General features: G+C 36.6%; 1 protein-coding gene across 3 annotated transcripts; it reads left to right on the top strand.

Moving 5' to 3' along the window:
- The first annotated feature begins 12,598 nt into the window (after positions 1-12,598).
- On the top strand, positions 12,599-16,941 carry LOC111877831 (uncharacterized). Of its 3 annotated transcripts, none has more exons than XM_023874334.3 (6): positions 12,601-12,973; positions 14,156-14,425; positions 15,304-15,577; positions 15,643-15,798; positions 15,881-16,365; positions 16,440-16,941. In XM_023874334.3, the coding sequence occupies exons 3-6, from the start codon at positions 15,322-15,324 to the stop codon at positions 16,809-16,811; spliced, it is 1,269 nt and encodes a 422-aa protein (XP_023730102.1). In that variant the 5' UTR covers positions 12,601-12,973; positions 14,156-14,425; positions 15,304-15,321; the 3' UTR covers positions 16,812-16,941. The 3 variants fall into 3 exon arrangements, with proteins under 3 accessions (XP_023730103.1, XP_023730102.1, XP_023730101.1); XM_023874333.3 differs by having other exon boundaries at positions 14,153-14,425; XM_023874335.3 differs by lacking the exon at positions 14,156-14,425 and having other exon boundaries at positions 12,599-12,973.
- Positions 16,942-17,147: the final 206 nt, after the last annotated feature.

The raw sequence follows: 17,147 nt of genomic DNA, 5'->3' as shown, positions 1-17,147 counted from the left end.
TCTATCCTAGCTTGTTGTGTAGCTTAGTTAACATGCAAATTCGTGTTAAAGACATCAAATAGGGGCCAAATCATGTGTTTACGGCCCAAGAACACTCTTGGACTGTGAACACCCATAAGTGGGGTTTTGAAGCCCCAAAACCCTTCCAAATCACTCCTAGGGCTTAGATATGACTTGTGGACTTACACCTTCGAGCTTAGAACACCAAAACCTTGCATTTTGGAGAGTAAACATGAGTTTACGGCCCAAGAACACTCTTGGACCGTAAACCCCTCTTCAAGGGCTGTGAACACCTTATAAGGTGTTAGAATTGCCCTCAAACACCTCCTATGACTTGGGTAAATGTCTAGAATCAACCACAATTGAAGAAGGGGCATTAAACATGAATTAAACCAAGGACATAGGAGTTACGGCCGTAAACCCCCCTAGGATTGGTCCATGGGCCGTAAACTCCCAAAAAGTAACCAAATGATGCCCTAATTCTTCATTTGACTTGGAAAAATGCATAGAAATTTCGCAGCCTCACAGGCTTTGGTAGAGGCGTCTATGGTGGCAGTGGCTGAGGCTACCGAATCATGCTGAGCCCTGGAGAAGGCATCAACAATATTCTAAAGTGCAGCTTCAGATAGAGAGGACTGTTGGTTGGAAGATGAGGCGAGAAGTAAGTCAACCTTATCGTTGAGCTCCTTAAGATGCTTCTTTGTCACTGGAGCATCATCCTCTTCATCACTCTGAACGTGAAACGGACTAAAATAGACCGAATCGAAGGTCATGTTATCACCGCCAAGGAACGGGTTATCTCCATCATAGGCGTGATCTGGAGATGGTTGGGGTGGTGAAGCTGGGGGTGTTGTGGGTTTTGTGGATTGAGGTTGAGTGTGGGGTGGGGTAGTTTCGGGTGGTGGTTGAGTTTGGGTAGGTTCGGTTGTATGGGTTTCGGTTTGAGGTGGTTTGGTTACGGGTGGGGTTTCGGTTACAGGTGGTGTTTCGGTTGCAGTTGTGAAAATGGGTGGTGGTATAGGGAAAGAGGTTGGAGGAATAGTGGTAGTGGGGTTTATGGTGGGAATGGAAGTAGGAATGGTTTGAGTGGGTGAAGGAATGGGTGAGTTGTGGATTTCCATATCTGGGGTAGGAGATCGGGGTGGGGTGTTGCCTCTTGGAGGGGTTTCACCTCTTTGAGAGTCGTCCGAGTCCGAACTCTCGCCTTCAGAGTCACTCGAAGAAGAGGGAATAACAAGCTTGCGCTTCGGTTGAGTCTTCCTCCTCTTCGGCTGGGGGGACTGTGCAGCTTTTGTCTGTTTCCTCTTCTTGGGAGAAGGACCCTTAGGAGCTTTGGTCGCTTGCTTCCCTTTGTCCGCCTTTTTGCCCTTGGGCACCGGTTTGTCAGCATCATGGATGGACTTTAGCATTTCCGGTGTAAGTTCCCTAGGACCAGATGCCTTGAACTCTTTGATCGTCCGGATGATCCTGCTGTCGAATGGGACATCGCCATACATTGTCTCCGGAATAGAGCCAATGAAAGAGAACCTGGATGCATCAGAAACGATTATCCTGGTGGTATGAAAAGTACCGACCGAAGACATCACCGCACCAGCAGCAGTAGGTATATCCAGCTTATCCATCGCCCATTTGGTGATAAGAATCCAGAACCGGGAAAACAATACCTCAGAATGTCGTGATGAAGAAGAAAGGCTCTGGATGAGCTATTGCCAGAGGACCAACCCAAAGTCGAGGTTGACGCCGTTGTAAACTGCGTACATAATCGACAAGAACAATCGACTAGCACCATCAGATCCTGAGCTCCGTTCAGACAAGCCCTTGAAGAGGACTGTGAACATGTCGTTCCACTGCGGCGGCAAGCAGGACTTCTTGAACTTTGCGACGGAGACGAGCGCCTCCGTGTACCCCATGTTATAGAACATGTTGTAAAGATGCCCAATCGGAATCGTCTTCGGATTAATTCGCGACGGGTCAACAGCCAAACCAATCAAAGTACCAAAACGCTGTCGAGAAATAGAGGTCTTATGATCAGCAACCTCAAAGAACACCCGCTCGACGGCTTTGTCATAATAGGCAGTCACATACACCTGTGAGAGAACCACCATTGGCACAGACTCAATCCTGGAGAGAGCTGGAGTGATTTGGGAGTACTTCAGGCACTCGATGATCGGCGACATGTAAGAGTCGTACGCCAGAGGGTTTAGGTCGATCACCAGGCATTGTTGTGGACGAATAGGAAGGATTTGTGAGGTAGCATGGACGGAAGATGATTCTGCCATTGTTGAAGGTAGGAAGAAGAAGATGAAAAGTGAAGCTTTTCGAGTTTTTGCTCTCTTGTAAATTTTGAAGCAGTAAAGAGGTAAATCTTGGTGAAGACTGCCTTTTATAGTGGGTGAAAGGAGAGAGAAAATCGTTTTAAATCTTCTATGGAAATACGAAAAGGTTTCCTGAATGACAGATGCGTGACAGTTGAGGCGTGCGATGATCACGTAGGAGAGAGAGTGTCAGATTCCTATGATCACGCCGCCCAACTAGCGCCGTTTCAGAAGAAAACCGTTTCAAATCCTCACGCGCCTTTAAGTGCCAGAGGGATGTCGCTTGGATTTCGCACACGCGTCCACTTTGTCAGTAAAAGAGTGGACGTTTCAAATTCACACGCGCCCCTTTTTACTACCGGTTGAAATTCAATCCTTTTAATTTCCCGCCTGAGTCAGCAACCCTTCGTCTTATTGTTTTGAATCGCATCTTTCCTTAAGTAAAGATACACACGGCGTGGAAACTCGCCATAAACTGATCAACCGTAGACATCCGTAGATATGTCATCATCCTCTGTAGCTAACAGTGGCTATAAGAATGGTTAGTCCCTCAAGGTATCCTTTGGTACTAGGATATAAAGTCCAGTTCATCTCGTCGATTATGTGATTGCATCACAAGGTAAAGATAAGAAGGTGATCTATATAACAGTATCTACACATATCATATGTAGTAGTAACTCGTCATATATGATCTATGTAAATGTACTCAGCTAAGTGTATCTATGTAATCGTATTCATGTAAGCGGAATCTCTGTAAGAGTATCCTTTCATATAGCATGTAGTCTAGACTCATGAATGAACTGACTCTGGTGTAATTTCTTATAATAGGGATAATGTTTTGTATACTCTAAACTATTCCTATAATAGTTTACTAGAATGTAATTGATGAGTGTCCAAGTAGGTTTATACACCCTTGTTACCCAAGAGTATCGGAACTAAATTAACTGATGGAACATTTATGACTATATATGTACACATGATATATAACTAATATTTAAACGACCTTCGGAAGAGTACCCGAAATCCCACCAGACCACATCCAAATCGAGGAAAAGGAAACAGGGTGGATAGCCTTCCTAAGTGAAGCGACTCATAAGCTGAAAATGTTTATCAAGCAAATTGAAGTACAGCTCAAGAAGGTCATTCGCAACATCAGGAGCGACAATGGTCTGGAATTCAAAAACATGGAATTTGAAGAATTTCTAGCAGAAAAGGGAATAAGTCACAACTTCTCAGCTCCTTACACACCTCAACAGAACGGAATAGTCGAAAGACGAAACCGATCTTTGTGTGAAGCTGCCCGAACTATGCTAAGTTTCGCTTCCTTACCTCTTTATTTTTGGGCTGATGCTATTTCTGCTGCTTGTTTTACATAGAACAGGTCCTATCTCAACAAGCGATTCACGCTCACACCTTATGAGATACTAAACAACAGAAAGCCCAATGTGAAATTTTTTCATGTGTTCGGCTCACGGTGTTTCATCTTTAACTCTAAAGAACACCGCAACAAGTTCGATGTCACGTGGAGAGACAACAGCAGTGGTATGGGGATGCTTTGACTGCATTCTTTTCCCACCAGGGGTTTTAGTACTCGGTTCCTTTCCCTCCACCATTCCAATCACGACCTGATGGAGTCGGTACATCTGGGACACAGCAGCATGATAACGGGGATGACGAGTGATTTAGTTATCCTTTTTATTTATATTTATATTTTTATTTTTGTGTTATTTTTAGTTTATTTTTGTGTTGCTTAGTATTAGTATTTTTATTTGGTATGTAATTAAGTTTAATTTAGGGTGTTTTACTTTTGTTTTACTTGTTGATGCTATGTGGTTGTTTAGATCTTTGCAGAATTTTCGCCCTTAGAAAGCTGGCAGTAAGTTCAGCAGCTAGGTCCGACTGTTGCTAGAGAGAGCCGTGTGAGAGTTCGAAGATTATAGTCAAGACCCACGATTTGTCATAAGTGTGGGGTGCATATTGATTTCGTGAGCAATTATTTAGAAGAGTGGCATTTTATTTTTAACTCTTATGGTACGGATGAGCTGTTCCCACACCATAGAGTTTTATTTCGACGCGAGGTAGAAGTATCATCCTGGCTGCCACGACATGGTTGACACTTTCCTATGTTGTGGGGGAGTTTTCATCACGAGAAGAGGCTATCATTCTTGACGAGACGACGTGGTCGACACTTTCCCACGTCATGGTTACTATACATTGTATTTGTTTGCAATCTTTTGCACCACATTTTCGAAGTCGGCAGTCTTGATTTTATTTATCGGCAAATTCAGAAGCAGCAGTTCCAGTTTTCAGTCTTTCAGCAATATTTAGAGCAACTTGTAGCAGCCCCATTCGATCTCGCCACAACTACCCTAGGGGAGTCTGTTCCTTTCTCTCCCTTTTTATGTGCTTAATTAGTTTTATGCATAAAATGAGGACATTGTATGAAATAAGTGTGGGGTAAGGGGTCAGTAAAAGTAAATTAAAAAAATGAAATAATAGTTTGAAATTGCTAGATTTAGGGAAATTTAAAAATTTAAAAACTTGAAATAATAGTTTAATTTAGAAAAATCTAGTGATAATTTAAAATTTTTTGCTAATATTGTATGAGATGATCCGATGAGAACTCAAATGTTTAGTTGAGCCAATACATGTTATAGTGCATTTGTGGCCTCCCTTATTTTAGTGAAATCATGGAACAAAAACACAACCTCGCTTAGTTTGAAGGATGCAATATGTTTAGCATCGTGTACCAGAAATGTATCCTGGAAAATTATTATCTTTAGCCAATAAAGGTTGAAGTTGAGCGCCCTACTTAAGCATGTAGGGTTTTGAGTGAAAGAAGTGAGGTACATGTAAAAAAGAGAGAGAGAGAGAATTGCAAGAAAAGTTTGAAGAGTTTTGGAGAAACTAAAGTAAAGATCAAAAGATCAAAATTCCGAAGATTCAAAAAGTTGAAGATACCAGAAATCAAATCAAACAATGTCGTGAATTCAAAGAAATCAAAGATCAAATTATCAAGGAAGTGAAGAATTTAAAAGAGCTCCATAGTGGTATCACAAATTGTAATTCTAGATTATGTATGCTTGGGTGGCTCAACCAAAAACACCTTGAGGTTAGGATGTTTTCTGCAGATGGATTCGGAGGGATGCATAAAATGAGCATTGTTCGAAAGAAGTGGGCGAGTGTTTATGAAGAGTGTGAGTATTTAAAGTATGGGGGGTACTTTAGGAAAATTTTAGACACAAATGCATGCGTTGCGGTCTTGACATAATGGCTGAGTTTAAAATGGGTTGTTTAGTGCGATATTGGTAAAATAAAAGTAAATTTGCTTGGGGGCAAGCAAAAGCTAAGTGTGGGGCATTTTGATATGTGTATTTTTATGTATATTTTTATACATTATATCTTAATATTTTAGCCTTTATTATTCTCTTTTAGAACTAAAAAGTACTTACAATGCTTTGAATTATGATTTGCAACTATTAGTTGTCAATAGAGTGCAAAAGAAAAGACTGGAGCGGAATTAGGGCTTAGAAGCTAAAAGAAAGAAAAATGTTGGAAGAGGCAATTACACCCAGCGTAATTGCTAAGTATGCTTAGTGTAATGGCCAAAGACGACTTACGCCCAGCGTAGTATATGGTTACGCCCATCGTAACGGCTTGCATCCGGATAACCTCTTCGTGACAAAATTCTAAGTACGCCCAGCGTAATCCGACTTACGCCCAACGTACGTAAGTCGGTTCCAAGGGTTATAAAAAGCGATTATCAGCTAACCAGAGGGGGGGGGGGTTTGACTTCTAACCTAATTTAGTCGATAATTAACTTTTGTTAAGCCGTTTTGAGGGTCTAGAAGGCGACCGAAAGGCCGTTAAGCTAATGGGAGCGGAGATCGAAAGGACTGGAGAGCGGATACATGTCGGTAATCATATGGGTTGTTATCGTGACCATGTTTAGCATTCCATTGTGATACTATTATGTGTTTAGTTTCTGATTTAGGTTTAAAAACCTTTTACTTTTTGTTTATGATTGAATGAAACCTTGATTATTGGACTAATTGCTATATTGAATTGTTTGTTTATGTTTAATTTATCTTGCCAAGCTTGTTAAAAGATCATTATGTGTTAATGATAATTATTTTATGTTAATTGTCAAGTAAATTAAGTTGTATGAACATCTGCTTGATTACTTGTGTCTTTTGACTTTGATGACCATCAAGATTATAAGTCTAGAAATAGCGAATGCGAAACTAGGAATAACTAATTGGGAATAAATAAGTTAACGTGTGAACCTTGTTTGATGACCATCAACAAGAGGTTAATTGAATGACCAATTTGATTAACTATTATTACAAGTCTTGCTTGATACGAACTGAACACTAGGAAACATGTTAGTTTAATCAACTGATCACTATTTGAATTGACTTGTTTGCTAAAGGATTAGTTATAGTGAACGCGAATCTAATCATTTTAGGAATCGGTGAACATGAATAAATGAATTTGTGTATGCAATTGTCTATGCTTTTAAGGTGTAATTTATCTAAACCAAAGTACTTGAAGAGATTTGCTTTCATGTTAGTTTATCGAGATTTGTTAATTAATTGTTCGTTTGAGATTCAATAACCATTTCTTTATTCCTTTCGTGTGTCCTGTAACCTATAATCAAATATTTTAAATTAATTCACCACCGTTCCCTATGATCGACACCCGACTTACCTAAGCTATTATGTAATCTGACTAGGTACACTGCCTATAAGTGCATAGTTAGTCTAAGTTTGTTAGGTTATAAATATTAAAATTAGTGGGTACTTCCGTGCACATCAATAATCCATGTCTTAGTCCATATGATATCTTGTAGAATGGAGGAATATATGATACCTTATCTAATGGACGCGTTATTGACTAGGTCAGAGTTCGACAACGGCTTTTAAGAGCTACGATTGCTAGTCGGGTTGTAGATTCGTACTTGCAATAATAGTTATTAGAGTTATACAAGTGGGAGACTGTTGGATTAGGTGTCTAAGCCCATAACTATAATTGGTATGTACTTGACCCGAGTGTAGCATGGTCCATTTGGGTTGCCTTCACTACAGCAATTTGATAGGATGTACTTTTGAGAAGAGGTTATTTATGATTTATTAGTATATTATAAGTTCTAATATATTAATATGAAATCATGTTCTTTAATTTGTATTCATGAAGAATTAATTTGAAATTAATTCAGTGATCAAAAGAGACTAATTAAATTAACGGGGACTGATTATGTAAATTAATGATATATATTGTTTGGGCTATTGATCCATGTTGGGATAAGTTTATGTAAGTATCCATAAGAGTTAGCCTACATGAAATATGGATCATAACCCAAGTGTATGGATTAGGGTTTACCCATGGCTCTTGGATTCCTACACTATATATATGACGCCCCTTTGGCCTAAAATTGGTTGAACATGTATTCTTGGAGAAGCATAGCCGAATTTTAGTGCTCCATATTCTCTCTCAAAAGTCCTCCATTTGTTCATGGTGTTTGTGAACCATTTGAGGCACCACATTTGAGGTGCTAAGTTCTTAAAGGCCAAAAATACAAGATACAACAAAGAGGTATCTATAACTAAATTCTATGTTGTTTATGTTAATTGTATGCTTCATGCTTTTGAAACAATATTGCATGTATAATTAGAGAAAACATATGTCCAAAGCATTTAGGGTTGTATGTGCACCATAGGATGTTGTAGTATACAAAACGCAACATGTTGGGCGTACCCTCTAGGTACACACAATGTAACGGGTTTAGCCTATATTCTCATTCGGTAAAGGTCCAGTACACTAGGCATACATAGGGTGTATGCATGACGTACTCACCCGAAGCCTAATTGGGCCATTTTGGACCTTGGGCCGGTTTGGGCCTTGGGCCGTCGTTAGTTGGGTCCACAATAGGAAGGGTAAAAGAGGCCTATTATTTTTTGTAAGAGAGATTATGAATTGGACCTTTATTTGTGGGTTATTACCCTAAATAGTAATTATGTTTAGTTTAAATGTGTTGAGTGTGAGGAGCCGTTGTAGCAACAACTTGTGTGTGTGATTGTTTATCATCGGATTGAGGTGAGTCTCTTCACTGTACTCATGGGTTGAAGGTACCAATGTTGGCCTACTGGAGTATGTTTGTAGGATGCTAGTTGTCAGTGTGATACTTTCATGTTTTGTATGTTGGGTGGGGCCCGTTATTCAAGTTAGGGCGAGATTGTTAAACTCATTGGGACCCGTTATGCAAGTTAGGGTGAGGCTCGTTATACTTATTGGGCGGGGCCCATTGCTTGTATGGTATGTAGTATTTTGGGGAACTCACTATACTGTTTGCTTACAGTTTGTGTTTAAATGTTTTTAGGTACTTTTGCTTCAAAAGGGAATGGCCCGACTTGATTGCAACGCATCCACATGTGTCCAGCATTTTACGATTTTGGGATTGTACTCTGACAACTATTTTCTATCTTGACATACTTTGAGAATTTGAGATGAACGATTGATGATTTTGGTTGATTTAAAACTAAAAAAAATTACTTTGTATTTTTGGGATGTTACATGAGGTGTACCATGAGTTTTCCTTACACTAGCTTCAATTGTCTGGAGGAGGTAACAGAGCTCCATCAATGTCTTGTCCACACTATTTAATTGATAACTCATGATGAAATTATCATATGAATAGGGAGAAAACCAAGGACTAGGTCCAAAAATAGGTTCTTATCAAAGATAACATCGAGGTTCTCAAGTCGGTCTATGCAGCTCTTCATTTGTTGAACATGCATGATTACAAACCGAACCACCTTCTTTGAGTTTACATGACGTTAGGGCTATAAAAATCTCAAACCGTTCCTGCCATTCCTTTTGTTGAAACATTTCAGCCAATTGCAAACTCATTTCATACACCTAAGTGTTCTCAAAAGCCTTTTGAAGGTTCGAGGACATGGCGGAAAACAAAATGCAAGACACCTTATTCAAGTCATCCACGTGTTTGGCGTAAACAACTTTTTCTTCATTAGTTGAGTTATAATCGATTTATAAAATACGCTTATTGATCACGTATTCACGATTGTCATACCTCAATGTGATCCTTAGGTTTCTCATCCAATCAAGATAATTAGCCCCACCACGGAGCTTCTCTCTTTGGAGAATAGAAATTAGGGAAAAATTGGATTTTATGGGTGGAGAAGGTGGTAGAGGAAGACCATCGACACACGACATCTAAAAAGTGAGACAAATTTAACTTACTTTATTTAATCCTTAGATAATTACCCAATTTATTTTAAGGCTATGCTCCATATTTTCAATTCGATTTATGCGGAGGGATATCATAATCACATCACAAATTTATCTTAGGTTGGTAATGCACTTTACCAATTTCAATCACTATGAAATTTCTAGATCTTTTGAGATTCATTGAAACTCTTCAATGACATGTTAATCTCAAATTTGAGCCTGGGATACTAAGGTCTTACAAATAAGAGTGTTGTAAAAATCGGTCTAAGCAGCCGATTAATCGGTAGGCGGTCTTCAACCGAATAGGATTAAGGCTAATCTATCGGCTTAATCGGTTTTCGTCAAAGGGGGTCAAAGTCAGAGCCAGACAGTTCTAATCGGTGCTAGGCAGCCTAATCGGCCAAATTTTTAAATATTAAACCAAAATTTTCAAAATTTCAAAAGTTCATAGTATTTCAATGTTCAACTAATATATATATATATATATATATATATATATATATATATATATATATATATATATATATATATAAAATTTTAAAAATTAAATTTTAAAGTTTTTCTCCAAAATTTTCAAAATTTCTATGTTTTCAAATATACAAATACCCAAATTTACTTCTTTTCTTAAGATATATTAAAATTTGAATAACTTTTTCTTATTAATTGGATGATAAATTGTTGTGCTTGTTAAACTTATTATTAAACTTTTATGTTTATTTATTTATATTCTTACGATTAAAGTTAGATTTATAACTTTTTGAATAATTTTCTTAATAATTAATAATCCCTGATTAATCCTGTCTAGCAGATTAATCCCTAGACTCCAGTCCACCGACTAACTAACGTCTAACGTTTTCTGCAACCTTGCAAATAAGACGGTGAACCAACCATGCAAAAACATGTGGCCCTTTGATTATGTCATGGTTCTCTAATTGATGTGTCGTTTAACGGCACATGCTCCACTAACAAACCACAACCACAATTGCCACACGATATTCTTCTTACTTCTCAAATTTATGCGCTGGTTAACTACAAACGCTCCATAAATTTACAATAAGAAATAATGTGTGTTACTCATGGATTAGAAACTATTCATATTTTCCTAAAATAACTAAGAACGAGAATTTTATTTTTAGTACTTTTATATGTTATGCTTTTAATAAGACATCGTCCTATCAAACTATTCTGGCTAAGGACAATCCACCACACAAAGAAGCGGTGTGAAAATGACACTCATTCAAAGTTCATTTTATATATCATTTTCTTATACCTCTTTTATAGTCTGACTACATGAACGATGTCTACTCTTGATTCAGCTAACTATCTTTAATTAAACATGTGAGGAAATATGTTGTATTATTCTTTTACATATAGTAATCATATTACATATATAAATCTTTTGGGTTTTTAAATATTCTTTTATAAACTTCTATAATTATATGTAAGGTGATTATTTTTTAAACAATTTAAAAATTAATGATTTAACCAAATTATCTCTAATTAACTTTTAATTAATTAATTTAAAATCATTATCTATAATTTCAAATCTCTTAAGCATATTTATCCTCATAGTTTATTTATCTAATTTTAACCGATTAAAATAATATTTAAAACTAAAGATAAATCCTAAAATTCAAAATTGTAGTACAAATATCAAAACATGAAAATTTGCGAAAGCACCTCACGACCAGAGGGGCGTCGCACCCTACGAATAACAGGTTTCTATTATTTTTCTTAGTTTTATCAAGTAGTGTCTATAATTAAAACCTAATGGATTGTATTCTCTATGCATTTATACACAAAATTAAGCAACAAAAGCATTCAGTAGTAGTCTTAAGTGTACATGCACCTTAGATCTAGATTTTACTATTATGACAACATACTTTCAAAACTAGGAATATAAACTAACAAGAGAGATTGGCTTACTAACCTTCCAAGTATAATTGTATATACTTGTGAATCCTTGGAGATTTTGAATTCCTTTGTTGCTCTTCGAAGATCTAGTACCCAAAGTAGGAATGCCTCTAATGATTCACACCCAAATGACTAAAACTCTAGAAACTTTAAGAGAGAGGAGAAAGGTTATGAAATCCGAAAAGCTAAAACTTGGGGAGAGTAGAATCGGATTTATGAAGACCTAGAGAAGTCTTTATATAGTTGTGGTAACTTTCAGATAAACCTTATTTGAACCAATTAAATAATCATATTTAATCTTGATTCAAATCTTTATCTTTATCTGTTACCTGAATTGATTCTGAAAGCTCTCCACATAAGCCCGTTTATATGCGCAAGGATCATAAAACTTAGTCACCAATGTTTTATGACTAGGATGCAGATGGTGACATTTAATTACAACTTAACACATCATTTCCTACGTGTCAACTATCATGGTATCGGTAAACTATTAACATAGGTCAAGCGTCCAAATTAGTCGATATATGTATCTTTCGTTCCCTTAGAAAGCAAAAAAAAAAAAGACTATTTAAAACATAACATGTAAGTTGATTGAACAATAGTGACATGACGGTAACCCTTACAAAAACTAGCAAACACATACAAATACACAATTTCCTTGTATGGTTTGGATTTTGGAAGACTAGTAACCGGAAAAGTTATGTTCTTCTTCAGTATCCAAATGATTATATACAGAGGCGAAAATGAAATAGTCTTTCCATATTGGTTGCAAACGCTCAAACTGTTGTTATAACTACAAGTCTGTAGCCTAACCTGTAAGTCTCATATTTTAGTCATTGCTTCTATGTTTTTTGGATTTGATTTAATTTCTTTGATTTGATGAATGAGGAAGTTGAGTAATGGTTGGAAATTTAGTTTCTGATTAGACAGAGTAGATGAATTGCTATATTGAATTTTAAAAACGAATATTGGATATCCTGATTGATGATGCTTTGTGTGTTGTTGTTAAGCCGGCCCAATACATGGGCGGGTTCGACGGAGGCCCATAGAAGCAAAGAGGAAGGGGCATAAATTTAGCCCATGTTAATATTATAGGTATTATTTTAGCCCAAATTGAGTTCAACATCTCCCATCGGCTGCTGTGGAGTTTGCTAACTTCGACTCATGGGGTCTGGTTTCCTTCTTCCCAATCTGTCGCCTAGAAAGACGAAGGGGGTGTTTGATACCCGTCTGACTGGGTCTGACTGGTAATAAGGACGCTTCTACCCCTCTGTTATCTTTCTTCCCTCGTTATCCGATACCCATTCTTTCAAACGTAACCTAAAAAAAAAAGCGCAGACACAAAAATCGCCGCCTCCTCCATCGACAGCTAACCGCCATCTCACTCGTCGCTGCCATCTAGCCGCCGTCTCGCCGGCTAAAGAGAACTCGCCATCTCCGAGCAATTTCTCTCGCTTTCCCTGTCATTCAAGATCACTGTAATTCATCAAAAACGGGTAAGCTAATCTTCTCCTGTTATGTTAATACTATTTGAAATCAGAATCGCTTATGCTATCATGTTATGCAATCTGATGTATAATGTATAAAATCAGAATCCGATTTGCTCTAATAAATCTGAAATTTTAATTACCTGTATCAAATTGAAGCTTTCCCTTTCTTCTTAATAATTTTTGAAATCGGTTATGCTTGAGAGCTAGACTTTTATTTCTTGTTTGCCATTGTTGTTCACAAAGTTGTAGCTTTCCCTGTATCAAATTCCATAGAAACAACAGGAAGAATAATAATTGGTTTTGAAATAAAAAATTGATTTGATTTGAGTTGTTGCCCTTTTCTTGTGTGTCATATTTGTTTTGATTTGTTTTGAGTTGTTTCCCTGTATCAAATTGCATAGAAGCAAGTCACAACAGGAAGCTTTCCCTTTCTTCCTAATATTTTTTGAGGTTAATGTTTTAGGATTTGATTTGTTTTGAGTTGTTGCCCTTTTTGTGAAATCAGAAATCAAAAATTAGTTTTGAAATAAAAAATTGTTCTTTTCCTAATTTAAGCCCTGTTTTGCACAGCAACAGAAACTATAATTATTGGAGAATAATAATTTTCTTATGCAAAGCCCTTCAAATCTTCTTTCTCCATACATGATTTCACCTAACACCCAAAATCTCTTCAATAGGCTATTTGACTAGTTAAGATTCACACTTTCAAACTCAAATTCAAAACAAATATGCTGTATCATTTTATGTGATGACATTAATTTGGATTATGTGAGTTTAAGCAATTAAAACACTAATGATGAGTTACAAATTATGAGATACATAAAGTAAATATTTTATGTAAGAGATCATCTTTGTGAATTGTGACAAAGTAGTTTTTTTTTTTTATATGGATACACGACTACCTTCCTATCCCATTATAATGGAATTTCCTAGGTATGTTGTTGTTTTTTATCAAGTAAATAGTTTTTCTTCCAAAACAGTAATTCTTAAAAATGTATATTTATATTTGTATAGACTAGTATGGATTAGTCGATGATAATTGATAATCCTGGGAAAGAGTATAAATGTGGAAATTTAGAGGGTCATTTTCCATTTAATATTTATATGGTTAGTGGACAGTTGGAAGTTTGGATGTACTTGTTTTTATAATTATTCAACAATTTAATCCATCACTATATATAACAGCAGGGTAAAATGGTCATTTTTCATCACTCAGCACATTCAGTCAGATGTACAATCAAACAACAAGATTTCTTACTCAGTCAGGATTTCTTACCCAAACAGACCTTTCCTAGTCAGAACTTTCTCAGTCAGCAACTATCAAACGGGGCCGAAATGTCAGGATGTAGACGACGAGGAGTAGACTGGTTTTTTCAATCATCGATATCGGTCAAGAGGCTCTTATTCGGATACGCAATAACGGAGTACCCTCTCCCGTGAAGAACACAAGAAAGAACTGTAATATCTCTAAATTCTCCTCTCTCGTCTATCGATTCCTCTAAACTCTCCTCTCTTGTGTCTCGATTTCTGTCAAGAACACAAGAAATTTTCTGGACACCCTCTCCTATCCTCTCCGGTTTTTTGTGACCATGTCAATATCTCTCTTCTCTACGATCTAAAACTCATCATTCATCACCTATTTTCTTCGACTTATGATTTGGTTTTAATCTACTTCTAGGTGTACTTACTTTTGACTTTATATAACAAGTGGTGAAGTGGAGAATCGTTTCTAATTTTGACAGTGAACTAATAGTACTTGTTTCAGCTTTAAGATTATGTTACAAATGGATGAAGACAATTACATTTTTGTTATCTGATTTTGATATTATATAGACATTTATATAGAGACATTAGGGTTAGTGTGTTTGACATTTTGTATTTCTTTGCCTAGTATTATTTCATACGATTCATTTATTAATTATTGAAGAAATTAAACATGATTCTACGAGGACACTCAAAATAGAAAACAGAAATCGAGGATTACTTATAGGAATCATTAAATAAATATTTTTTTAGACAAATGAATGATTTTGTCGATAATCTAATCACACTTTGTTGAAAATGCCAATGTTAACTATGATATAGTAATTGATTTGTACGATTCAAAGAATGCACAAAGATACAAAGATACTGTTTTAGTCACCTTTGTAAGTTTTAGTTAAATGGACATGAATTCATTTGAAAAGAAAAACAGTTACATTTATTTTAATTGTTATCATGTATGTTTTTTTTCGCATTCAATGGAGTTTTGTAGACCATGACACTATGCAATATGGGACTTATTATCATTACCACACTTGCTCTCATTCTAATTCAGTTTCTCATGTTATTCACAGAATTGAGTTTGATGCTCTATGGATCTACTCTTCAATGCTTACTCCACTAATACAGATGAAGATGAAGAAAATGAAAAACATCCACCTCCTCCCTTCAAACGAGCTAAACCTGAACTCCCACATACATCCATCAATTTTGATCATGGAAAACATATTTCCACGGAATCTTCAATTTCAGGAAGATACATTTCAAAGCGTGAACGTGCACTCATGGCTTCAGCTCCTCCTCAAATTCCCAATCCAGACCCCCCATCTTCCTCAGCCTGTTCACCTGGTTCATTTTCATAAATCTAATAAATTTCATTATCTCAATATTCAACAAAAGCGTTTTATTTTCAGTTCAAGGAAGCATCTTGGATTCTTCCATAAGAAAAGACATTTTGTCATCGTTAAGGAATCCAAAAGGAGGAGGCAATGCGAATTCTGAGAGGAAGTCCACAGCTCTTATCGGCCATACAAAAGCTGTGAATGCTCTACAATGGTCAAACAGTCATTGTAAGTTTGTTACTCCCGATCTTTTCGTTAGGAATTAATGATCAGAAGAAGAAGAGAACATTTTGTGTGTTGAAGACTGCAGGTCATCTTCTTGCATCGTGTGGTATGGATTCTTCCATAAACATATGGAACGTTTGGAGCAATGAACAGAAGAAAGCACGGGTATTAAACGTTCATAGTGCAGCTGTGAAAGACATCAAGTGGTGTGAGAAAGGATTTTCTTTGCTTTCTTGTGGATATGATTGCACATCAAGATTGATAGATGTTGAAAAAGGGATAGAAACTCGGGTGTTTAAAGAGGATCAGGTTATTGGGGTTGTTAAATTTCATCCTAACAACTCCAACCTGTTTTTGTCCGGAGGATCAAAAGGTGTGATTCGTTTATGGGATATTAGAACTGGAAATGTGGTAAATCAATTTTCTCGAGGTCTTGGCCCAATTCTTGATGTGGAATTTATGAATGATACAAAACAGTTTATTTCTTCTAGTGATGAATCAAAAAGCAATGTTAGTGAGAATTCTATCATTGTTTGGGATGTTTCTCGACAACTTCCTCTATCCAATCAGGTAATAATATAACAAACTATCAAAATCAAAATACATGTCTTTTTCTTACATTTATTTTTGCTTATTATTTTCAGATCTATGTGGAAGCGTATACGTGTCCATGTATACGACATCATCCATACGACCCGTATTTTGTGGCACAATCAAATGGAAATTACATTGCAATATTTTCTTCCAAATCTCCATTTCGGCTCGATAAATACAAAAGATATGAAAGTCATTTTGTTTCTGGTTTTCCCATCAAATGCAATTTCAGTACAGATGGGAAAAAACTTGCGTCTGCTTCTTCGGATGGTTTTATTTACATATATAACACCAAGTCATGCCACCTCATCAACAAAATCAAAGCTTATGAACAAGCGTGTGTAGATGTTGCATTTCATCCCATTTTGTCTAATGTAATCGCTTCTTGCAGTTGGAATGGGGAAATATCAGTTTTTGAATAATTGGAAAATATGTATATCGTTTAATGTCGCATTCCAGTCTTGTACCCCACATACATGTATTATTGATGAGCTGTAATTGTATTGTTCTTGTGTTTGGGCAAATCAGATGTGACACTTTTAAAGCCGAAAACATTGCCGAATTGTTAGTTTGACTAGGTTTAATGAACCAAACATACATGACCCATCTCTAGTTTAGTATTTTTGTTTGCTTCAAAGTAGTTCAACAATATGCCAAAACATTATCGATGCTGTCTTATCTGTTTTATTTTGTATATTTAGATACTACAGAATATGTCGCATTGTGTTTGATGTGTATTAGACTGTTGTTGGACAAAA

This window comes from Lactuca sativa, chromosome 8 (assembly GCF_002870075.4).
Source record: "Lactuca sativa cultivar Salinas chromosome 8, Lsat_Salinas_v11, whole genome shotgun sequence".
NCBI lineage: Eukaryota > Viridiplantae > Streptophyta > Magnoliopsida > Asterales > Asteraceae > Lactuca > Lactuca sativa.
Note: the sequence above shows the minus strand (reverse complement) of the source record. Positions and strands in the feature narration are given on the sequence as shown.